The sequence below is a fragment of the Lutra lutra genome, chromosome 5 (assembly GCF_902655055.1).
Source record: "Lutra lutra chromosome 5, mLutLut1.2, whole genome shotgun sequence".
Classification (NCBI taxonomy): domain Eukaryota; kingdom Metazoa; phylum Chordata; class Mammalia; order Carnivora; family Mustelidae; genus Lutra; species Lutra lutra.
This window is the reverse complement of record NC_062282.1, coordinates 100099698-100124171: the sequence shown is the minus strand read 5'-3', so window position 1 is coordinate 100124171 and position 24474 is coordinate 100099698. Positions and strand designations below refer to the sequence as shown.

The window sequence follows — 24474 nt, the reverse complement described above, 5'->3', positions numbered from 1 at the left end:
CAGCTTTTGAACGCTACTGTCACGTGTCCCCCTTCTCCTCATTTCCCTTCCTCACTTCTGACAACTCCCATGGGCTCTCTCTCTGCGCTATCACTGATCCGCTTAGTGACACAGTCACTTCCTTTGTTCCCCAAGTTGTGTCCAGCCTTCCATTCACTGCAGTTGTAGGCCAGCCTACATGTGAATTTTACCTGGGATACTGAATTCTCTTTAGAGAATTCCAAAACCAGTGATAAGTAGATTCTTCTCCTTGATTGCAGGATAATAGAATCACAGACAAGTGTAGAGACAATTTTGAGAAGAAAGATGCTGAAGTAATGTTTAAAACCCATCAAGAACATAATTTTTATTAATTTTAAAATTTCAAACTCATGGCTTGAATATGCAACACCTTGTTAAAATTCATCTTCTTAGGAGGCCATTAAAATTTAGGTCTCTTCCTTACCATAGATTCATACTCACCTACAATCATCTAGACTCAAGAGTATTCCAGCTGGAAAGAGTCCCTGATTCTCATGACCCACCACCACATCTTGTGATGAGGGAGAGCCATCACCAGGAAAGGCCATGAAACTTGTCTGAAGTTACACAGCCAGTACATGACTGGGCAGAGACCTGGACACACCCTTGCGTGCCATGGGCTCACCAGAACTGAGTGATATTTTCTTATCATGGCACACATTAAAGAAATGGACATATAGGCAAAGAGACTCAGACCTAACTTGGAACTCCTCTCTCCCCAGGTCACTAAGGATACCAGATAATATGTGTTTTATAAGATACAGTTATTAGCTAAGTAACTTGTTATAATCCTATAACAACCTTAGTTTTAATGCCATCATTCTCTAAGTTTTCCTTCTGAAAAGTCCTTTTGTGTTAAGATGGCTTGCAGATGTCTTATCAGGAAAGCACTGGTGAGTCTGGAATAGATAATATAATGCTATGAATCCCTGGGAGTGCTTTCAACTGAGGGCATTGATGTTTAGGTATTCAAACACTTCTCCATAAACAGCAAGGAAAGTAGAAAGTCTCCTTCTGTCCTGTTTTCTAATTCAGAAAGCTGTCCTCTGCCAAATTTCCCTATAGGACAGAAGCTAGCTGAGCTGAGCCTCCATACCCAAATCACGTAGATGTCACCATGACCTGTAGGAGTCCAGGAGACTATTTCAAGAGGTGATTTCCAAATTGTAATTTATTCAAGTGCGCATATGAATTGTTCTTCTGGGATTTTCAAGTCCATTAATGAGAAGGCAAGGAAACGTTGGTTTTCATATGAGAAATGACGTTATCACTTGAGGAGGTTTATTTTTCCATTATCAGGAAAGGTGGATTATAGACTCATTTCACATATCATTCCATAGTGCTCTTACCAAAATCCTATTAATGCCCAGAACTGTTACTGTAGAATTAACTCCTGTAGCAGCAGGAATAAGAGTTGTAGCTTTCTTTTCCTCTAAAGTTCTGGCTTAGTTCCTGGTTTTCAGAAAACAAAAAAAAGAGTATGTAAGCAACACTTTTCAAGAAAACAGCAATTCACAAGGCTAATGCCACACCATTTGGGACTCAGCATCTGTCACCAAGCTTTTCATGGACTTGTGTGGCAAAGAGAAAAATGAAGACAATAATTCTGATGAAAGAAAGCATGTTACCTGCTAACCACAGCATGTTTGGAATCTTGCTTCCCTCCAGGGCGTGAAGGAGCACAAATGTGGGATTTGCGGGCGGGAGTTCACTCTGTTGGCCAACATGAAGAGACACGTGCTGATCCACACCAACATTCGCGCCTACCAGTGTCACCTCTGCTACAAGAGTTTTGTGCAGAAACAGACCCTCAAGGCACACATGATCGTCCACTCTGATGTAAAGCCTTTCAAATGCAAGGTGAGCAGTGGACCCCAGGAGGGATACGGGTGGGGAGGACTCAGAAGGTTATGCTAATGCCCTGTGGGGGAGAATCTCTGGGGGAAACTTTCTACTTGCTTCATCCGTGGGGTCACCCAGGCTCAGAGTAGGTCTGTGGCCAGCCCCAGGCCCATCTGCTGCTCTGTTCCTCCTTGCACCACCTATGCTCACACCAGGCCTTAGCTGGTCCCTGAGAAGCCTGCCCTGTTTGTCTCACGGTGGAATCAGACTGTGCAGGGGAGGATGGAGCTAGTAAGGGAGGTCTGAGGATGGAAGGCCCATTTGGGGAATGAGGTTGTTAGAGGATGAAGGTGATGCGGAGAGTTCCCATTCTAGAAAGGAACAGTTGGGTATAGTCCTCTTCTCCTTACAAGCCAATGAGTAGAATAGAGAAAGGAGTCAGAGAGGCTTCTAGCACTGCCCCTCCCTTCTCATAGCTCCTCTCTTGCCCTCCTGACACTTGGACTGAGCCATGTAATTTGAGGGCAGGTCTCCCAAGCAAGATGAATGAGATTCTGAGGTTAGCCCCTCTGATGACCTTAGAAATACTTGTTTGGGTCAAGGTGAGTGCAGTCATTTGAAGTGTTTCCCATTTGTTCCTAAGTACCACGGAGTGCAAGGACTGAGCACCTTCATTAAAATGTCTGTATCACGTTAACTTGTTGGATTTTTATCAGCAGAGATCACATGGGAGCTGGAGATTTATAAAACTCAAGACAGTGACTGGTATTACTTAGAAATGCTTGGGTTTTCCAGACTCTTCCCCACTCTTCCCATCCCCTCCTCACATTGTTCCCCTTCTCCACCTCCAGAGTGAGAAGGAATTTTGCTGAGGATTGGGTAATTTAATTCAAGGAATGCACAGACATGTGTCATCCCCATGGTGAAGAGAGGGCTGAGGGGGAAGGAGAGGGGAATCACAACTTCAGTTAGAGCCTCTCTGTTTGAAATGAAGTTTTTCTTCTTAGTCACTGTATGTCTGATGGGGTCCCCATGATATGCTCCATCCATCCAAGGGGCTGTTCCTCCTTTAATCCCTCTATACCATGTCCCCTGCCCCCCACCACTTGAAGGAACCCCCTGCGAAGCAAACTGCTTTCCTGTGTTGGCCGCTCCTGGACAGGGTGAGAGGGGTCAGGAACCAGAGCTTCCCTAGACCTGTGTGAGCATTCTCTGGAGGTGGGGGAGGGAGGTTTCTCCCTCCAGCCCTTTCCTGCCACCCACTTGTGTTTCCCCTCTTTTCCTTCAAGTTCCCAGTGGTTTGAAAGTCAATTTATGTCCATCTTGAGTCATCTGAGCTCAAGGGGGAGGAAGCTGCCTGCAAACGGGGATACATGATTCATAGTGCCTGGGGCAAAATGAAAATATGAGGGCCCTTGTTCAAACATTATGAAGAATTTCAAGGTAGTAAACTCAGGACTCTTGAGTTGGGGCCTGTGTGACTGCATTGGTCACATGTCCATGGAGCCAGCCCTGGCAGCATGAGCCTGGGGATTCCACCCACCTCTTTGCTCTCTCATTAGACACCTTGATTTCCCTCCCACTTCCCACTTGAGCCCTTGCTTTTAACAGAGCTGTTCCTGCCTGCTAGGGGTTTGCTGTCTCCTACAGTGGGGGTGCAAACAGGCACTGTCGGTCACTCCTCATGCGTTACACTGAGTTTACTCTTGGGTTTTAAGCATGAACTGGGTTTTCTATCTTATCAACCGGTGGCTGAACATGTACCTTGTTAAAACATGAAGGGAGTCATGCTTGCTGTCCCTTCCATACGTGTTCAGTCCAACCAACTCCCACTTCTACCTCATCAATTCAGGTCCAGCAGTAGTGGTTAAACCAGGCGGAAAATATCTATGAGACAAGGGATATGTCAGGGAGCACAGCAGCGACAGGAAAAGGGCTTGCAGGCTGGGTTTGACCTGGGGACGCAGAGGCAGTTCTGTGTGCCTACCTCAAGGGCCTCAGAGGGGCCTGGAGGATTTCTTGAACCAGGTGGTATCTGAGGGTTTAGAAGGTTCTCTTTGGTACCAGTGTCCAAAAGATTGCACATGGTAGTGCAAACTGGGCCCAATGATCAGTGAGCCAGTCCTGCTCAATGCTTTATGCCTCCCCTCGTCCTCCATCCACCCCAGTGATGGTGCACCATACAGGGCTCAACAGGCACCTAAAGTTCCACTCCATGGTTTAGAAACTCAATGTGACCTCTCCTTGAGCGTGCATTAGGCTCTGGATGTATGCTCACACCACCAGCTTCCACAAAAGAGTCCTGCAGGATGAAATGCCAGCTCTGAGATGATGTATACAGTTTATATTCTTCAGTGGCAGATGGGCCTGTTGTGGGAATTAGATGAGTCATCTACAGAAACCATCCTGGTTTTCCCAGGAGACCAAACTATGGGTCAGGAGGCTGCCTAGGAGAATGTGTCTATCTGTAGAAAAAATAAGTTGTCATTGAAGGGTATTTTGTCAAACAGGTGGCCCTTCTCCATTCTTAGACATCTCTGAAACAAGAACAGGTATCCGTCATCTCACTGAAGAGCCTTCTACTTCTGGGAAGGTGTCAGAAGCATCTCCCTTTCCCCATCTCCCTGTCCCCATGTTCCTGCCAAGTGCTCCCCTGGTTGGTATCCTCTTTGTGTCATCACCTTTCTTCATTTCAAAGGAATTTCAGCACATGTCTGAGTTTCCAGAGTATGTGACAGGGCTCTGTGTGTTTGTAAACTAGCTCCAGATCCCACTGTAGGACTGGGCCATCTCGAGATGGTGTCCTGCCATATGCTGGAGGGCCATGTGCTCATCGCTACAAAATTCACAGCCAGTGAGAGATGAGTGGCTGGCTGACTGCATAGTGATGTTGGAGAAGAGGCCCAGAAAATGAAACCCAAGGTTTCTCACGGGTAACAAGGAGGAGATAGTCCCTTTTCATGATTGGCATGGCTGGAAAAAGAGGCAGACCTTGCTCCAATCATGCTCTAAGAGTTAGCTTTGTCTCTTTGACCCAAAACCTTGTAAAAAGGGGAGATTGTTTACATAACAGATTCTACTCTCTCAGGTTTCTCACCACTAAAAATCCTGGCTAACCTAGAAGTCTGGCCCCTGTTGTAACCTGGCCTGGCTCTCTCTGGCCCCATGCTCAGTGGACACAGCTGTCCATAGCAAGCAGAACATTTGCTCACTGTGAGATTAAGCATTAACAGTGGGATGGAAAACCAGAGGAGAGGAAAGATTTTCCATTCTATATTTCTTTTTTTTTTTTTTCCTTAAAAAAAATTACTGCCCTTCTGGACTCTTTTGCTATTGGCTTCACTTTTGGACTCGGCTTCTTGGAGCCAGCTGGAATAGCTCCAAAGACCTGCGCCTCTAGACTTGAGCCATGTTTCACAAATATGCTTCCCAGATTCTGCGTAAGCACGCAGGGGTTGATCGGGATGCTATCCTTGTAGCAGCCACACTCCATAATAGCAAAGAACCAGCTGCCGTCTTTGGGAAACCTGTCCAGGAAAAGCAGCCATCCAGAGTTTCCGGGACAAATTCTCCTCTGAGATGGGTGAAGCCGGGAGCTGCCTAAGTTATGAGTCACCAGGTCATCTGCAGCCTCGTCTGAGGCAGAGGCCTGAAGGCGGAGGGCAGAGTTGATAGAAGAGGAGGAGGTCTCCTTGGAAAGGGTCCCCACCGCCTTTGCCACCATGGCTTCCCGTTCCAGCTCTTGGAGGCCCCGTGGGGGACAAACCAGAGGGGGCCTTTTAGGGGCCCAGAACTTTGGGTCAGGGCTCTCAGACTGGCATGGAGAGAGTTAAGGCAGTGACCAGATAGCAGCCTTTTGGCAGCACAGCCCTCCTCAGCAGAAGGAAGGATATAGCTGTATGAACTGCCTGCTTCACAATGCCTCACATGTCCCCAGGGGCCCGCCTGCAAATAGATTTCATCTTGCTTTCTCTTGTACTTTTCAAAGCTTCCTGTTTTCTCACGGTCCTTTTGGACAGTTTACAGTCTCTCTCTCCCTCCCTCCCTCTCTCTCCCTTTGAGGAAAGGAACACCCTTCTTATTAAAAGAGAGAGAGAGAGAGAAGAATGTAAGGGAAGGGCAGCTGAGCAGAAGCCATTCTCCTCGGCTGCAGGCTTCGGCTCTTTGACCTTTTCTCTTAGAATAGGAAAACACAGGCTTCCTGGTGCATCTCAGTCCTCAGGCTCAGAGTAGCTGGTTGGCACGAAGTGGCGTGCCTCTTCTCGGCTCTGTGGGCCTCTGGCCCAGGGCGGCCTACTGCCATCACCTTGTCTCTGCACGCAGCCGGCTTCTTGGTGTCACTGGCTGTCCACATTGTCACTGCAGCTCACGGGAAGTGGCCTGAGGTGCCTCCAGGCCCTGGACAGGGAGGGAAGGGTTATGAGGAGGCCAGAATCTGGATAAGTGAACTGGGCATCAGCCAGTTATTAAAAGGGCTGAGGATTGGGGAGCCACGGAAAGGGCTCTCCCAAAGGCTGCAATTCAGGATGAATCTTCTCTTTCCAACCACATTTCTCAGTGTGGGGTCAGACACAGCTCCTTCCATTTTTGTATGCCTCAAGTGACCTGGTGACTATTTACTCAAAGGACTCCTTACTTCGTTCTCCTGCTAATATTTCCTCCAAATAATTGGTTTAAAAAACACTCTTCTCTCTAAAGATCTCTCGATTTCCAGAATGTGGGAGACTACTATGTACATGATAATGATGCTAATATTTACTCTTAGCAAGCCCTTTACATGAATTATCTCATTTGATCCTTACAAAAACCTTCATAAGAAACTATTATGGTCATTGACATTTTACAGAAGAGAAAATGGAGCAAGTTCTCTCTCCTTCTGTGGTCTCACCATCACCTCTCTGCTCTGCTATCTCCAAACCTAATGATTCATGCAACCCACTTTTAAAGGATGGTTCAAAACATTTGTTCCAATTTTCTATTAAAGTTGAGGTCCCCCTCCATTTAAAAAGTAAGCATAAAAGTGGGTCTTTGATGAAAAAGCTGAGATTTGAGGTCAGAGGCACATGAATACCCCTCATTAGAGCAACCGAGAGTTCAGGAGGGGCAGACCCATGGAGATGACCACCTGCACCATGAAATCTGAGACTTCACCATTCCAGGAGCTTCCTGTATTGACAGCCGCCCTAATTTAATCCCCCACAGACCTTGGCAGGAGATGATTCAGCAAGTCTTGACGTGGGTAAGCTCTTAGCTGCATATCTCATGATTATAAGGGGCCTAGACATAGACTGACTGCATTTCCCAGGAGAAGAAACTAGCATTTTGGTGATCCTCCCCGACTCTTCTTCTTTCTTCCCGTCTACTTCCCCTTCTCTACTGTAATGACTCTTCTTGGAGCTCACATCTCAAACCCCACCCGAGGGTGCCATCTTCAATTCACCCAGTTCATTTTCTCTGGCCTCTTTTCACTAACAGGGAATGAGGGGACTCTGAATTTCACAGACATAAAGTACCTTCTATAATCATCTATTGTCATGTGAGGATGGTCTTCTGAGAAAGAAAAAGAGGCCAGATATTCTGGACAAGGACCAAAGGGTTTTGTGGAAGGGTCAGAAGTTGAAAGGAAGAAGCTAAGGTTTTCTACCACAGAGATGTGAATAGTGTCTAGTATCTCAGGTCCTGAGTACTCGTCCCTATCTATCCTTCTCCCACTAGGGATTCTGGTTTATGAACTAGTGTGTATAGGGCTTATACGTATTTTAGTGGGAGAAAGGAAGATATTCGGTGATGGCTCCCTTTTGGAATTTTTGCATGGGGTAGTGATATTTTCCTGACTTGTTTGCTTCTTCCTGCAACTAAATACTTAGGTATTTATTAAGTGTTACTGTGTGGATAACTCTGTGCTTGATCCTGAGGCTGACCACAAAGAAAAGGAAAGTACCCCTTGCATTTCAGAAAATAACCTAGGGCTCCTTTAGTGCCCCAGACATCTTTCTGAGTTGACACACCTTCCTTCAACCCTGCAAAAGCTTTCCATTGGTGGGCCCGATAGGCTACCATAAACCATGAAGGGTAACTCTGATATATAAACAGTTAACTTTACCAACAGCACAGAAATAAGTCTCCTCTACCAGTCACTCTCAGATAATATAGCTGACCAGTCATCCCATCTCCCACTGTGGACCTTCCCCAAAGCCATATGCTTTGAGTTCAGGGGACAATATCACTGTAATGTCCTGATATACTCTTGTACCACTAAAAATGTCCCACAATGTTTAGGAGTGAATGAATTGAGTCAGAAAAACATTATGGTAGAAAAACACACTGGGCTATGTTAAAGGATCATAAAATGTGGCTTGTTTAAAGCTAAGAAAGAATGTGGAAATTACTTATCAGTAGCCATTCTGGTGTGTGCACACCTCTCTGTGCATTGGGGTGGGAGTGGGTTGGGTTGGGGAATGGGGAAAGGGAAGTGGGACCTCAGAGCAGGTGAACTGCATTATTCCTCTGACCCTCAAGTCACAGTAGCTGTGGCAACAACAAATAGTTGGTCATTACCACAACGGTGATCACGATGTTGCCTGTAGATTAAGGTTGAATAAAGTCCCTGAAAATAATGAAGAGATTTTATTCTATATGAACACAAAAACAAACAGCACCCTATACATTCTTCAAGGTTAGGCTAAAATTCCATCTCCTTTATAAAAACCCTTTCAGACAAGTCCAGCTTCTAATCCCTTAGCAACTAGAGATAATAACTAAAAGCAGAATCTCCCCTTTATAGGAACCAAGTCCAGAAGGCACCCATCTCTACAATTTTGTCTGGATTAAACTACCGTGAGACCCATTCAAGCTTGGACTAGTGTAGTAGTCTAATCTTGCAGCCTTCTGCTCCTTTCCTCCTATGTGTCTTATGCTTAACCACCCAGGGTTTGTATTGTTTTCAGATCTTTTGCTGCAACCTCACTCCAAATAATCAGGAGGCATCCCACAAACCAAAGGAGATAAACTTTTTCTAAAAAGACTCATGAGTGGAAATACCTAATATAGAATCTCTAGACTTAAAGCTTGCTTTCCTCCCTAGCCAGGAGGGAGAACTAGATAAACTAAGTGAAGCTAATAAATAGTACTGTACCAGAACTTCCACACACGTGCAAAGCTGAGTCACAAATTGATTCATCTTACCAAATCGTCTCTGTTGAGAATAAAAGAAAGCAAGTGTCCATCCCACATGTAGGGCTTCTCCCCAGGACATTAAAATTAGACCAACACTCCCAGCCTTTTCCCTCTTGGGTCACCTTTTCCCCATGAATGTGGTGTGCAGATGCTCTGAATACCAAGCGTGGGACACCAGTATGCCAAATTCATTCTTGCCAGTAAGGAAGTTAAAAGGGAAAAAAGTACTCAAAACCCCGAAACATGAATCATTTACAAATACAGAACCAATTATTCATTATCCATGCGAGGATTGTCTGTGACAAAGTTGTCATCCCAGCTGGCTGTCTCTTACCACCCAGCATTCTTTTCGTCTGGCCTCCCAAGGTCACTGTTAGGTCTACCCATTTTGCAGGGCCAGCTTAACTCTCACTTTCAAGGCTACCTGAATGAAACAGTGCCTTCATTAATAAACATTCCATTCAGAATCCACAACACTGTCCCTGAAAATCTCTCTCTGTGAGAAAGGAAAACTGGTGTCAGCTCAGGGGACACTGTACCCCAAGACCTCTCTCCAAGCCATCTCTCCCCTCATCTCAGTGCCCTCACAACATGGGCCTCCGAGGTTGGAGAGGGAAGGAAAATGTTCCTCCCTTAACTCTGGCCTTAGCACAGACAGAAAACCTTCTTTCTCTTTTTCCCTGCACAGCCAAGGAAGGGCTGGATTCTCCAAACCCTTCTTACAAAAGAAGTTGGAGAACTACCGGTCTAACCCAACACACATCTGCACTTTGTTGGAAAAAGAAATGACAAAAGGACAAAAAGAAAGAAACAAATAAACACATTTACTTTTTGTATAGCTGAGATAATATTTTCAGTACTTCAAATCTCTGCCCACAGACAAGACGCATCCCTTCCTTTAGGTCTCTACTTGTTTCTTCTAATTTTGACCCCCATCCCCACAAGAAGCCAATTAAAAAATTAGAAAGACATTGCACGATACAGTCTAACAAAAAAATTATGTTGAGGGTACATAGGATGGTGTGGTGTTTGACCATATGGCCTCTGGTGGCTAGTGGCCTTAATTCATTTTCCCAGCTCCAGCACCCATTATCTGTGTGCCTTGGCCAAAGTGCCTTCATCCCTCAGTTTGCCCGTCTGCAAAATGGGAGTGATAATAGCACCCAACTCAGGGGACTGATGTGGGAATTAGATGTGATACTCTACAGCGGCCTTGGGACAGTATCTTCTATGCTATAATGCTCCATAAGCATTAAACAAGCGATCATATACTTACTCTTAAAGTGAAGCATACTTGGAGACTTGCTTTTCAGATCAGCCTTTCTCCTTTTCTACAGCTTACATTAAAATGAAGCTGTAATAGTTTTGCGAGTTTTGCCTTATGTTTAATGTAATAGGGACACGATCTCAGGAGTCCATCCCTACCGGCTTCCCCTCTGAACCTAGGCACCATCTAGGCCCTCCCTAATGTCACTGGGGACCTTTCACTTGGAGGTCACTTCAAATGCCAGGATCCCCACAAAGTCAAAGCACGTCCATCCTTACTCAGGCCCAGGTGTGGGATCATCTGGCAGGGCCCACCACCGCAACTGACCAGTCTTCCCCTCATCATTGTTTCTGACAGCTGTGTGGAAAGGAATTCAACCGGATGCACAACCTCATGGGTCACATGCACCTGCACTCCGACAGCAAACCTTTCAAGTGTCTTTACTGTCCGAGTAAATTCACCCTAAAGGGGAACCTGACACGCCACATGAAAGTCAAGCATGGGGTCATGGAGCGGGGCCTCCATTCTCAAGGTAATCTCTCCTCCAGGAAGCACCCAAGGCTGCTGAGACCAGTGGATAACAAAAGGGAGCTGAATTTGTTTTTAGGGGGCTTTACTTTGGGGGGCTATTCCTATTGTTGAAAAGGGATCATAATTTTCAAGACCACAGCAGAGAAGGAAGAGGCTTACAACATGACTCTAACAAATACAGTGCCACTATCTGAAGGTAGTATGTAGAAGTGAATTATAGAGGAGAAATTGGAATATCAGAATGATGCCAGTCAGTACCATTATTAGTTTTGGCTCCTGACACCACATTAGGTGTCTTGGCTCCTTCAATCTTTCAACAGCTGAGGGTGAGAGGAACTTCTATTACCCCAATTTTACAGATGGGAGTAACTGAGGCTTCATGATTTTCCCAAAGCTGCTCAACTCAAAAGGGGCAGAGTCAACATTTGAACACAGACCTTTCCAACCCTAAAGCCTTTAGTGGGTCTTTTTCATTGCTCTACAGTTAAAGAATATGTGATTTTTCTTTCCTTTCTAAGAAACAGGTCTGTAAGCTCCTCATTGGCAGAAGTGTGTGTGTAGCAGGCTAGGCTCAGTGTTCACAACCAGAGGCACCCAGGGACAGTTTTCCTGCTTGGTGGGGCTAACTGGCCCATATGCAGAGCAAGCACCACCGCCTCCCACACTGAGGCCTCACTGAACTGATAAAACGTTCTTACCTCTTTCATTTTCTCACTCCCAGGCCTTTAGCCGCCAAGAGTCTAAGTTCCCGATCTGCTAAATTCAGCAGGTTGCTCTCTAGTTCCTTAATCAACTGGTCCTTCAACAGACAGGCAAGAAAGAAATGCACCTCTATCCCAAACAGCACACTATGTGCTGACAAAAAGACTGGGGAAGTGAGACCATCTTTGCTCCCTGGAAGGTCCATGTACGGGAGAGCAGACACACAGTGATGTAACCTACGAAATCCTATGACCTGCTGTTTTCTGATACAGCTGTGATGACAGCACAGACTGTTTGTGCCCACAATTTCACAGACTAGTCTGTGTTAGTCCCATTTTATATGAGGAGACCAAGATCAAGAGGCACTATAAAGCATTCGATGTCCAACACCAAGTCTGAAGGCAGAACTGGGATTCCAACTGCCAAATTTCTGAATGAAGCCGGTGCTCGCTACACTCGGTGAACACGTGGGGTGATCCGTTCATGTTAGCTGCTTCTCCTACCCCTTCTCAGAGGTGGTCAAATAGGCACACGTATTCATAAATATGATACTCATGTATACCCACAGCATGAAACAGAATGATGATAGTTTTTCTGGTTTTCATGGCACCCACTGAGCTCACACTGCTCCTGATGGACAAGGAGCTGTGGCCATCGCAAAACAAAGCCTAGAGTTTATGCAAAAGTCCTGAAAAAATTCTGGTTAAAAAACAAAAGCCATTTTCTTTCTCCAAATTGGTTTTCTCCTGAATTATTCTTTGCCTCTCTAGTTGTCTGAGCCAATTTCCAACATAGGCCTGGATTTTTCCAGAAGGTGAAGTTTGTTCAATCACCGGGGCTGGGGACAGAAGGCAATGAGGAGACTGTCCTCCATTTGAGAGCCTAACCTGGTCACTGTATCTTACCCCAATTGGGGGCTTAAATCATAAAAAGCACCTAACGACTCTGTCATTCTTTTGGAAAAATAAAGAGCATCACTATATATCAGAGAGATGCTTTGAAAGTTAACAGACTTTCAACAATTTTAATGTTTTCATCTACAAAAGGTGTTAGCACTTTTTCACTCTAGTATTTGAAATGGCTCAAAAATCATGAGTCAGATTAAAAAGATCCTCCCTGTGCCCCTTATATGATCAAAGCTATAGACCTCTCCATTGCCTGACAATATCATAAGGCAGGCTGAGTTGGACATCTGTCTCCTTTCTGTGCCCCCACCCTGGAAGCCTGATTGTTCCCACCTCCTCCTCAGGGCCTGGCTGCTGGCTTATCAGGAGCAGAGACCTTTAAGATCAAACCAGGTGGAGCCTTACCATGTGTTTGTTGGCTCCTGAAAAATCCCTCCCTGCAGGGCCCTCAAAATGAAACTCAAAGTGATAGCCTTTCACAGGGCTGTGCCCAACAGCGGAGATACTCGTGGTTGGACACGGGGGCTTTGGATCTCTCTGTGCCCTCTCTATCCTATTTCTGCTCAGGGGCCTGGTTATGGTGGAGTGGCCTCCTTGGCCCCAAATGGCATATATATATTTTTCAAGATGAAAACATCTTTCTTATAGTTTTATTTTTTTCTCATGGCAAAATATATGCTCATGGAAAATAATGAGAAATGTATTAGAAGTGAAAAGAAAAAAATGTCAGAATCACCTAATGTTTGAGATTTTGACATAAATCCTTCCATCTATTTTTTGATGAAGATAGATAAAATTGGGACTACACTATAAATATATGTGTATATGTTTTTTACTTAAAATACATAGAATACCTTTTCATCACTACTAGTAGGTCTCTATATCTTCTACACATGGTTCATGTTATTATTTTTCTAAATAAACCTCTATCATTTCAGTTTCACTGTAAAAAAAAAAATGTGGTGATGAGCATCCTTATGCATTTTGTGCACCTGTCTGACTATTTTCATAGTTTAAATCCTCAATGGTATAATTGCTAAGTCAAGCTATGTTTATTTTAAGCTTTTGGCACGTGTCACCCAATTTACCTTAAAGGAGTTATACTGATGTAAACTACATCTATAACAAGGCCCATCTGTCCACAGTCTTACTGGGAATTTACTTTTATTTATTTTTATTTTATTTTAATCTAGTTTAATTTTTTTAAGTAGGTTCCACACCCAGTGTGTGTTCCCGCCCAGTGTGCTGCTTGAACTCATGACCCTGAGCTCATGACCTGAGCTGAAGTCAAGAGTGGGATGCTTAACCAACAGAGCCTCCCAGGCGCCCCTGGGAATTTGTTTTTAAAATGTAAAATCAAACTATACTAAATGGCCCTGGGTACCACCCAATGACCCATTTTCACAGCTTTTCCTGGGGCCTGAATATTACTTTTGCTCTCACAGGTTTTGGAAGGGGGAGAATTGCCCTGGCCCAGACGGCAGGAGTACTCAGGAGTCTGGAGCAGGAGGAGCCCTTTGACCTTTCCCAGAAGCGTGGGCCAAAGGGGCCAGTGTTCCAGTCAGATGGGGAGAGTGCCCGGGGCAGCTCCTGCCATGAGGAAGAGGAGGAGGACACCGGCTGTGAGGTGGGAGGAGACAGCCCAGGCCTGGCGCCCCAGAGCAGGCAGCCCTGCACACCCCACAATCTACCCACACAGCCCGAGCAGGCTCCCAGGGCACTTGAGGACACCTGCGAGGAGGAGGAGGAGGAGGAGGCCGAGGCCGAGGCCGAGGAGGACAAGCCAAAAGGAGAGCACCAGGAGAGGAGCAAGGACAGCCTCGGGGCAGAGGGCAGCCAGGAGAGAGAATTGGCCCCCAGAGAAGAGTGTCTCCGCCTCAGGGCTCTGCAGAGTGCCCGGCGGGGGCCCTCCTTTTCTGATTACTTGTACTTCAAGCACCGAGATGAGAGTTTAAAAGAATTACTGGAGAGGAAAATGGAAAAACAAGCAGTGCTTTTAGGTATCTAAGTGGACAGTTTTAAAATTGCATTTGGAAAATGAGAACTAGGCAGCTCAAATATAACTTTCTGCATGAGCTGTCATTTGCTGGAGACTGGCGAATGGTGCAAATCTTTACAAATGGCTCAAGACTACATGACTGGGGGTTTATCCTCAGTCATGTAAACGCTTCTCAGGTCTTTCCCTGGGCCCTTGGTTTCTAACACCCATGCAGGGTCCTCCAGTGCTATTTTACACAACTCCACTATAATAGACTGTCCATATTCTAGATACTTAATTGCAAGCTGACACTGAGGTGCTTTTCAGAAATTGTTTTCCTTTGACTAATATGCAATACATGGTAAATTTCCTTTTAGTTGCAAAAATATGGTGCTTGATATGTTACCTTATTAATGATGATTTAGTTGAATGTGTGGAAGTAATAATCTTTTTCTAAATAGATAAAAATGTTAGTAGTTGTATATATGAAAATCACCTTTATTAAATAAGCCAACATACCAGAGACGACAAGGAGAGTGAGGTATTGAAGAGGATATTCTCAAGTAGTTGGTGCAGATATAAGAGAGAAAGTTCAAGAAAATACGAATTTTAGCTAATGAAAAACCAGCAGTACTTAGATTCCTGCCTAGGTCTGCCTCGTTTGACATCAGCTCACTTTATTAGATGTGGCATTTGGAGCATATTTTCAGAGGCCCCCAAAGTGGTCAGCACCTGCAGGCTAATCTCTTGTGTCCTCAGTAGAGCTCCCTCCTGGAGATCTTGCTCTGAGGCCCTAGGCCCCATAAAGTAACTGCAGAAGTTGTTGCCTTAGGAGCAGTGGATTTCTCCTCAGCACTGGAACTAGGGGCGTGGGGAGGAAGCCTGGCCATCTAAGTGCTGCTTATTTAGACTATCAGAATAGCCATCAGCTCATTACTGCTAAGGGAGATGCTGGATTATGTTCTCAATGCTGCCAGCATGTTAGAATCATCTAGGGGAACTTAAAAAATATATATCAATGCTGAGGCCTCAACCTCTGAGATTCTGATTTAGTTTGGCCTAGACCGGATCCCCAGCTATGGTCTTTTCTAAAAGTCTTCCCCAGATGATTCTTCTGTGCAGGAAGATCGTGAAAGACCGACTAGGCTAATAGGGTGGTTCCCAAGACCCCTCCTTTGGACTCCATAAATATGTGTTTCTGGCTTCAGACTCATTAAAATACAGATCAGGAGACCTTGAAATCATACTGCTCGCTTAGGGCTTCTTACCTGATCTGGAAGAGTCTCACAAGGACACAGACACGTGCGCACGCACACACACACACACACACACACACACACACACACACTCTGTAGAAACACACACTCTTTTTATTAGAAGATGATGCCTGTGATGTTTATGGTCACCTAATATGTTTAAAAATACATAGCCAGCCTACAGTGACTCGTTATCTCTCCCTAGATGCTTGAATCATGATTCTAGTGGGTGGCAATGACTGTCATGGGTGAATGGAACCCAGCTGTAGGCTTTCCTTAGGCACGGGTGCCAAGTAAAGCAGGGGTCAAGAGACATCGCAGACTGACCATAAGCAGTAACCCTCTGGTACTGTGTCTGTGTTTAAGTAAAAACTGCCTCTTGGTTAGTAGTTTCAACTCTTACTGATAGAGCTAGGTACTATTTCTTGTGTTGCTTTCTCTCCTCCTAAAGTTCCAGTACATTTCTTGAGAAGACCTGGCCCATCTCTGATGGCTGGATGCCAGCTTTTTCTCTTGGCCAAGGCTTCCCCCTGAGCCTCATCCACTTCTAATCATCCCCACCCCCCACTCCTGCCCTCACTGTGCGCTTTGTCAATCCCTGACACATTTCTTCTGCCCCCTTGCCTAAAGCTCTTTCTTTCAACCTCACCACCACTGCAAAGTGCCAAAGCTCTTTGGGTTTCCTACCCACTCATCTCCTGAGGTCAGGCTCCCACAAAGGGGATGCTGAAGGGAATAGTGTGGGTTTCTGAGGGTACAAACCCAATTCTGTGCCGGGAAAATGTCCCAAGACCTCAGAGGCATGGCTTGCCTTCTGTTCATTATTAATATAGCTCATTAGTGCCTCTGGTAAAATCATGCAGGAGGCTGACAACATGGTCTGTGAGGCCTCCAACTCTCAGGGTTCTGTCACAAGTTCATTCTCTCAGTAGCCTATAGTAATTGAAGACAGACTTCCATGGTGCTCTGGGTATGCCTTACCAGAACCAGGAAATCTAGATTACCAAACTCTAGTCTTTTCCAACCAAATGAATCATGTGAGAATGTTTGAGGATCAAGTTTATGTTGAGATGGAGAGAGTATGGTCTAGAATGGTGATTTCCAAATTGTGGACTGAGGAGCCAGAGGTCCCTCTTAGGCCCCTCCGAAGCTGCTAGGGAAGAAGGAGAAACTCTCAGCTCTCACACCCACTGCACTCAAAGTGGCTCACATTTCATCTGTTTCTCATGTTAGCTTTCCAAGTAAAACTTCATTTTGAGGGAGAAAAAAGATGTCTAAGAAAAGTAATTTACAAAGTGTGAGGAAGTATATTATAAAGCCTGTTTTTAGTTCTTGACTCTGGGTATGAGAGACTTAATTAGATCTAGCCCGATGGTAAATATACTGACTTTGTAAGAATTAAGGCTAAATCTTGGTTTTGTATGATATTGAGTGACCAGAATCCTGATTTGCCTGGACTGACCCTGGTTTATAACTCTGCCCCAGGAAAATTCTAAGAGCTTCACCTCGACTCTCAAAAGTATCCCAGTTGGGGTGCCGATTTCTATGAACACCCATGCACAAGTGCAGAGCGAAGGGAAGGGTTGGCCAACCTGCCTACTGGGCTAATGAATAAGAGTGCAAACCTGAAGGACAGCACATGGGGATCACCCCGAGAGAATTCAGGGTAAAACCATCCAAGGTTATCAGCTCTCTAAGGGCTAGGGCAGCATAACATTCGCCTTCTTGTGACACTCTGAAAATAGGTCACTACCGAACGCTCTCTAGGATTTTGACCGCTGTCACTCTGAAACAGCCAACTGACCAGCCAAGTGGCATATTTTTCTTTTATCCATTTTCTTCAGGCCTATGATTACCTCCCTGTTTTTCCTTCTAATTCCTTCCATTCTTTCTTTAAAAAAAAAAAAATTGACTCCCATTGGCCATTAGACTGAGGCTGATCGTTCATAACCCCACAAGGGTAACTGGAATATTTGTATATGAGTAGCTGCATGAGAAAGTCCAATGTGCATACTGTATTTATTAAGCCCGAAAGGCATTTAATAAAATATTAACATTGCATTTTGGATCTTGATCTTTGCTTTGCTAGAACAAAATGTAACAGAGCTAACATTTAAAAATCCTTCACATATTTGGACAACATTACACCAAATGTTGATTTTGTACAGAACTCTGGCTTGCTATTTAAATACTAAAACTCCAAGTATGTAGTACCCCAAGTTGTGAATATCGCTTTCTGCTTCGGTGAAAAAGCAGTTTACCTGAAAATAGCATGTAACCTATATTTTGTTAATTTAAGCAAATAAAGACATGTTGAAAAGGCTGAGTCAATTATTTGCACATACCTGAAATTTTGCAAGGAAGCTACGATTATCAGTGTCTCACTCCTGCCCTTATCCCTTTTGCCAGGGTGGTTCCTTTTGGAGCTTCAACCCCAGGGATATACAGATTTTGGATTCTCCCTGTCTCAAGGCTTCAGAAAGGATTCATGAACCTCAGACAATCTGCAGGAGGGATGACACCTTCCTCGTCCTCTTTATCTTTCCCATTCGGAAAAACTAGTTCTGGAAGGGTGTTATGAGGAAGTAGGAAGTGAGCAACAAGATGGCCTTCCTCTGTGTCAAGTTCTTTGTAGGATAAAGTTGAACCAAGAGGCCATATACCATACTGGACATGAGCACCAATTCTGGTGTCAGCTTCCTGGGTTCAAAGCCCAGCTCTCCTATTTGCAATCTTTAGGACCTATGACCAGTTTGTGAACCTCGCTGTGCCTCTGTTTCCTCACCTGTAAAATGGGATTAGGAACCTTCCTCACCAAGTTGTTTGTAGGTTAACTGAGTCAATTGTGCAAGACACCTGAAAAGTGCCTGGTTCATGGTGCATGCTGTGGAAGAATTTGCCGTTAACTGTCTCCAGCAAAGTGGCCAGAAAACAGAACACTCAGCTCTTCTTCTCAGCCCACAAAGCTGTGTTGGCAAGGAAAGTCCCCAATTCTGAGAGTGCTTCACTTTTAAACATCATACACTGTTCTATGCCACACATGGTGCCAGGTGATCACACACTTGATTTTATTCAAACTTCACACAACCCTGAGAGACAAATGTTGTTATTTCCATTTTACTGATGAAGAAATTCAGTAATTTCTTCAGGTTCAGCAGAGTGAAATAAGTTGCTCCAAACAACCTAGTTAGCAAGTTCTTCGTTTGCCTCCAAAGCACGTACTGGGTTGGTTTCTTTGGAAGTAGATGATGAGACAAATCTGGGTGCAAGATGTTTACCAGGGATTAGCCCTGGTGAAAAGAAAGGAGAGGAGAGAAGGCTGAGTAAAGAGAGAGGACAAGCTGTGATACAGGCCTGACAAAGGCTCACTCAACATAGCAGATGGCTCACTGCCACGATTGGCCATCAGAGTTGTGCCATGTTGGGTAGAGATGCTCAGGGCTTTGCACAGCCTCCTTGTTCAGTTACCAGGTATGGGCTGCCCTGGAAAGGGCACAACCTCAGACGGTGTGACTCTGTAGCAGGGACAGACCCTGAAGGAGCCAGCAGCTGGAGGCTGTCTACTGACCGACAGCTCCATACAAGCCCTTCCTTGGAGACACACTGCTTGCCTCATCCCTGTGTCTACTACAGTCTACCCCTTGCATTACTCCAGTACACTTGTCCATATGCATTCATGGAACATCTCCTCAAGGATACCAGTGAGCTTCTCTTTCTGAAGGAAAGCTTAGAAGAGGAAGATGAATGGGATAAACTTTAGCCCTCACTGTTGTCATTAGTCTAGGAGACACAGCTGATACTCCTTCTTCCTCCATTACCTGTCTGGATCATTGTCACCATTAGATACCACCTCTGCTAGTTTCAGTGGCTTTTTAAGTAGTGTGACCCGGAGTCTCATTCCCAAGGGGTCTGAGCCTTGACCACCAAGTTGCTATAGACTACAAGTTTGTGTCCTCCCACCCCAAATTTATATGTTGAAGCCCTGATCGCTAGTGTGATAGTATTTGGAGGTAAGCCTTTGGGAAATAATTAGAGTTAGAAGAAGTCATAAACCTGGAAGCTGCTCCTGATGGGATTAGTGCGCTTACAAGAAGAGGAGGAAACCAAGAGTTCTCTCTTTCTCTACCACATGAGGACACGGCAAGAAGGCAAACCACAAAGCTGGCCCTTAACCAGATACAGAACCTGCCAACACCTTGATCTTACAATTCCCAACCTCCAGAACTCTGAGAAATAAGTATTTATTGCTTAAACTACCTAGTCTGTGATACTGTGTTATAGCAGTCCAATTGGATGAAGACATACGGCCTTTTCAGAGTGAGGTTGCTGTTCTTGTTCATTTGTAGTCACAAGTAGGAAAGGAAGTACCAAAAGAAACCCGAATGGGTGACCTGGGTTCCACATGTATTCCTCCATGACCCATTTTGTAATCACAGCCTTCTCCCTCCTGATGATTGTGTTGATTACCTCTGCCAGAATGGTGACGCCATTCCTTGTTTGCTGGTCCCCAGAAACAAGGAATAAAAAAATGCCTAGACGGCAGCTGTAGCTTCTAATGTAAAGGTACCCTTGCTAAATCCACTGGTGAAAGGGTATTCCTTTTTGAGGATGAGAATTTCTAATCCTGCAGAACTCAGAGTTACAGGAATGAGAAATCTAATAGTGTGTTACTATCAGTATTGACCGGGGCCGTGTGAGGGGGGGCAGATTCCTGTCTCTACCCTTGGAAGTATGGGTCTGTTCCTATGATGAAAAAACCACTGACTCTTCAAGATGGAAAGGCCTCAATACAGTCAATGTCTCACTAATTAATTAATTGATCTTCCTGAACAATGGTGCCATATTGGAAGATCAGCATCAGTCTTTGTGGCTGGCATGTTGGATATTCAGTAGTAATAAGGGTTAGAGCAGACTTGGTAAATGTATTTTACATTGTTAGGTGCATGTGTAGCCTCCATATCTATCACTGTGGCTACTTCATTCATATGTGGGGGTTTTTTTGTTTATTTTAGCACTGGAGTGGTTGTTGATAAGGGCTGAATTCAACTGGCAACGTCATTGTCTGGTTTTTTAATGTCTCCTCCATAGTGCATGCTACCTGGTGAATGTTAACATGTGATACAAAGATTTTCATTCTTCTGTTCACTCTCCTATGTCCATCCACCCTAAATGATAGTGAATACCTACTTTAATTAGAATGGTCAGGAATTATCTCTCTGAAAAAGTGACATTTAATTTGGGAACTTTAGAATTTAAGGAGGCTGGGGTGCCTGGGTAGCTCAGTGGGTTAAGCCCCTGCCTTCGGCTTAGGTCGTGATCTCAGGGTCCTGGGATCAAGCCCCACATGGGGCTCTCTGCTCAGCGGGGAGCCTGCTTCCTCCACTCCCCCGCCTGCCTCTCTGTCTACTTGTGATCTCTGTCTCTCTGTCAAATAAATAAAATCTTTGAAAAAAAAAAAAAAAAAAAGAAAAAGAATATAAGGAGCCAGCCATGGGGAAAGCCAGGGGAAGGGCATTCCAGACAGAGCAGACAGCATGTGCAAAGGGCTGTGGTATAGGGAACATGGCCAAGGAGAGAAGACAGTGTGGTCGCACACAGCAGGAACAAAAGAGTGATGTAAGGAGAGGCTGGCATGGAAAGGCACTGAGCAAGGGGGCTAAAATGATGACATTCACATGTTCTAAAGCTCATTCTGGCTGTAGTGTGGAGGACGGATTGGAAGGAAGCCAGGATGATGTTGGGAGACGACTAAGAAGCAGTTTTAATAGCCTGTGAGAGATAACATCGGCCTTGATTAAGGAGGTAGCAAGGAAGAGTTATAAGTGAATGGTTCAAAAGCTCTTTTGGGGGTTGAATTGATTTGTTCTATGAAGACTAATTGTCATAATAACAAAAATGTATATTTTTCTAAAAACAAAATAAAATGCCACTTAATACAAAGTCCATCTCCTCACATAATGATAGAAAGGATGAATCAGAGTCTCAGAGCTATCCTAAAACCCATGCTCTTTACTCAGTTGGCAAGAGAGCATACTTACCAAGTAATGTAGGTAGAAATAAGCCCGTCTGGTTTCTTGGGGTTTTTTTCTGGGTTACAGTTCTGATAAAATAAATAATCAGGACCAAAGAAATCAATGAAGCTTTTCAGACGCAGAGCCTGGGAAGGAATGGCGGAAGTGAGGACAAATGAGCATACGCTCAGAAATCCGAAAACCAAGGAAAGACGCTAGAACTCCCAAGATGGTAAGTGAAGCTGCAAAGAGTCCTTTTGGTCTCTGTAGGCCCTGAGGACATCTCTGATGCAGCCAGTAAAATAATGCAAGTTAATAACAATGAACTTGCCTGTTTATTCACTAGATACCCTTCAAATAACGTTGTCCTTTGAAGCTCTTCGAAGGGCAACAGTACCGTCATCCGGAAATTTTTATCCAGTGCACATATTCTTCGGCAACGATGCAGGACAAATGAGATGTTGTCATATTTTAAGTCCCCAACTGAACTGGCCCACAGCACCACAGTCAACACCTGAAGAAAAAGTAAAACGCAAAAGCGTGTGGAAGGAATTGGTTCCTATCCTTAAGGAATGCACAGTTCCTAGCAAGGCCTATGGAGGCTGGCAGGAGCATGGCTAATGGTTTTTTCAAATCTCCACAAAGCCTTCAAACTGAAAACTGTCTTCCCTGTGAAAACCCAGGTGTGAACACAGCCTGAATCGTGAAACACTGCGGCATTTCATAGTTTTGCACAGCAGAGCTGAGCCAAAAGTAACTTCCAAGCCCATTACAAACTTGCTGTGCAAGTGGAGGAAGACACGTTCATTTGAGAGCTGGGGAGTGACCCTTATAGGGTCCCAGGGGACCCAGTATCAGTGGCGCTCACTGCTTCCTCTTCCCTGGATGCAACAATATATTAAGAGAGAAAAAAAAAAAAGAGGAGGCTGGTTCTTTTCATGATTTTCCTTTTTAATTTTTGTTGAAAATGGAACTGTGTTCTCTTGATCCTTCAAACAAATGGAAGGGAAGTGGAAGCCCAAAAGTTTCTCTTAGGCTCCCCAGAGAGGGGAGCTGTGTTTGTAGTGCGATGTGGGAAAAGTCCTTGTGTATCTGCCGCATTGTCACGTCGTACCAGAGTGATTTGTAGTAGGAAGTGTGGGATGAATACAAATTTTATGTAAGAGAAAGTGAAGGAGCCCCAGTCTTTGAATCTAAAGATCTCAGTTTGCCCTTCCTCCCTAAGACTTGCTTCTCCTGACCACAGCACACCCTGCCCCCCATCCTCATTAGATGATGAAAGAAACACAAGAACACTCTCTGAACTTGACCCAAACATTGTCCAGCCAGAAATCTTTGTTATTCAGAATGCCCTTGGGCAGGGAAGGGGGAACAGGAGGGAGTTTGGAAGGACAAGCCTGAGAATACAGAAGCATTGCGAAGGGGGTCATTAAAGTTTCTGGCATCCCACCTGAAGAATCATTTTAAACTGATGTTTGCAATAAGTATTGCAAACTGGGTACATCTTAATAAACAAATGGTCTTTGGAAGGAAAATGAAGAGATGCATTAAGAGACGTCTAAAAGGATTATAAAGATACTTCTCTAATTTCAGCAATTCATCATTTCAAGCAAACTGGCAAATAATTTTGTTTCTTCTTCCAGAAAGTAGTAATAATGAAACTGTTCTCCAACTTCTGTCAGAAGAGGGGATGGATGAGGTAAAATCTATTAATCATTCTGGACTTGCAATGATAACTGTGTCATTTGCCTTTCTTGAAGGACAGCTTCCCTTCCAACCTGTCGCAAGCCTAGCGAAGAAAATAGCTTTGCTGGACGCCCCGCTGCCAATACCAAGATCGGCCCCCGCCGCATACACACAGTCCGAGTCCGGGGAGGCAATAAGAAGTACCGTGCCTTGAGGCTAGACGTGGGGAACTTCTCCTGGGGCTCTGAGTGTTGTACGCGCAAAACGAGGATTGTTGACGTTGTCTACAATGCGTCCAACAACGAACTGGTCTGCACCAAGACCCTGGTGAAGAACTGTATTGTGCTCATTGACAGCATACCTTATCGACAGTGGTACGAGTCCCACTATTCACTCCCCTGGGCCGCAAGAAGGGGGCCAAGTTGACGCCCGACGAGGAAGAGATTTTAAACAAAAAAATGATCAAAGAAAATTCAGAAGAAGTATGATGAAAGGAAAAAGAATGCCAAAATCAGCAGTTTTCTGGAGGAGCAATTCCAGCAGGGCAAGCTTCTTGCATGCATAGCTTCACGACCAGGCCAGTGTGGCCGAGCAGATGGCTACGTCCTAGAGGGCAAGGAGCTAGAGTTCTATCTGAGGAAAATCAAAGCCTGGAAAGGCAAATAAATCTTCCTCCCTCCTTCGGTCATGTAATAAAGGTGTTTATTGTCCTGTCAAAAAAAAAAGAAAAAGAAAAAGAAAATAGCTTTGCTTCTCAAATCAGGCTAATGTTTAAAATCCTCAGCCATGGTTTTGCAAGACTGTAGACCCCGAGCATTGAGTCAACTGTCTCTTCTGAAAAACCAGCTGAAAATAAAAGGAATATGAAATCCCCAGTGATAGTAGAGTCTTTAAAGGAAGAAAAAGCAAAAATCAAAGCAAGGTTAGGCAGAGACTTAGAAAGAGATAATTACAATGCCAGCCTCTCAGGGGACCTTTCATAAACATCATTGAGAATAATGCTGCATCTCTAGGAAATAGGCACCACCACAGGGTCTAATCCCCTCAGAAGTCACTCTAAGCCCCTATCTGAGACACAGATGATTTTGTGGATTTCCGA

General features: G+C 44.7%; 1 protein-coding gene and 1 pseudogene across 3 annotated transcripts in view; both read left to right on the top strand.

The window, feature by feature from the left end:
- ZNF366 (zinc finger protein 366) overlaps positions 1 to 17998 on the top strand; it is a 67825-nt gene extending 49827 nt beyond the window's left edge. For all 3 annotated transcript variants that reach the window (XM_047730454.1, XM_047730456.1, XM_047730455.1), the window contains 3 exons: positions 1690 to 1881; positions 10664 to 10838; positions 13890 to 17998. In XM_047730454.1, coding sequence (XP_047586410.1) covers positions 1690 to 1881; positions 10664 to 10838; positions 13890 to 14452 — 930 coding nt within the window. In that variant the 3' untranslated portion in view covers positions 14453 to 17998. The remainder of the gene's footprint in view (positions 1 to 1689; positions 1882 to 10663; positions 10839 to 13889) is intronic.
- A 3242-nt stretch (positions 17999 to 21240) lies between these two features.
- Positions 21241 to 24090, top strand: LOC125101179 (40S ribosomal protein S8-like; annotated as a pseudogene).
- The last annotated feature ends 384 nt before the right edge of the window (positions 24091 to 24474 follow it).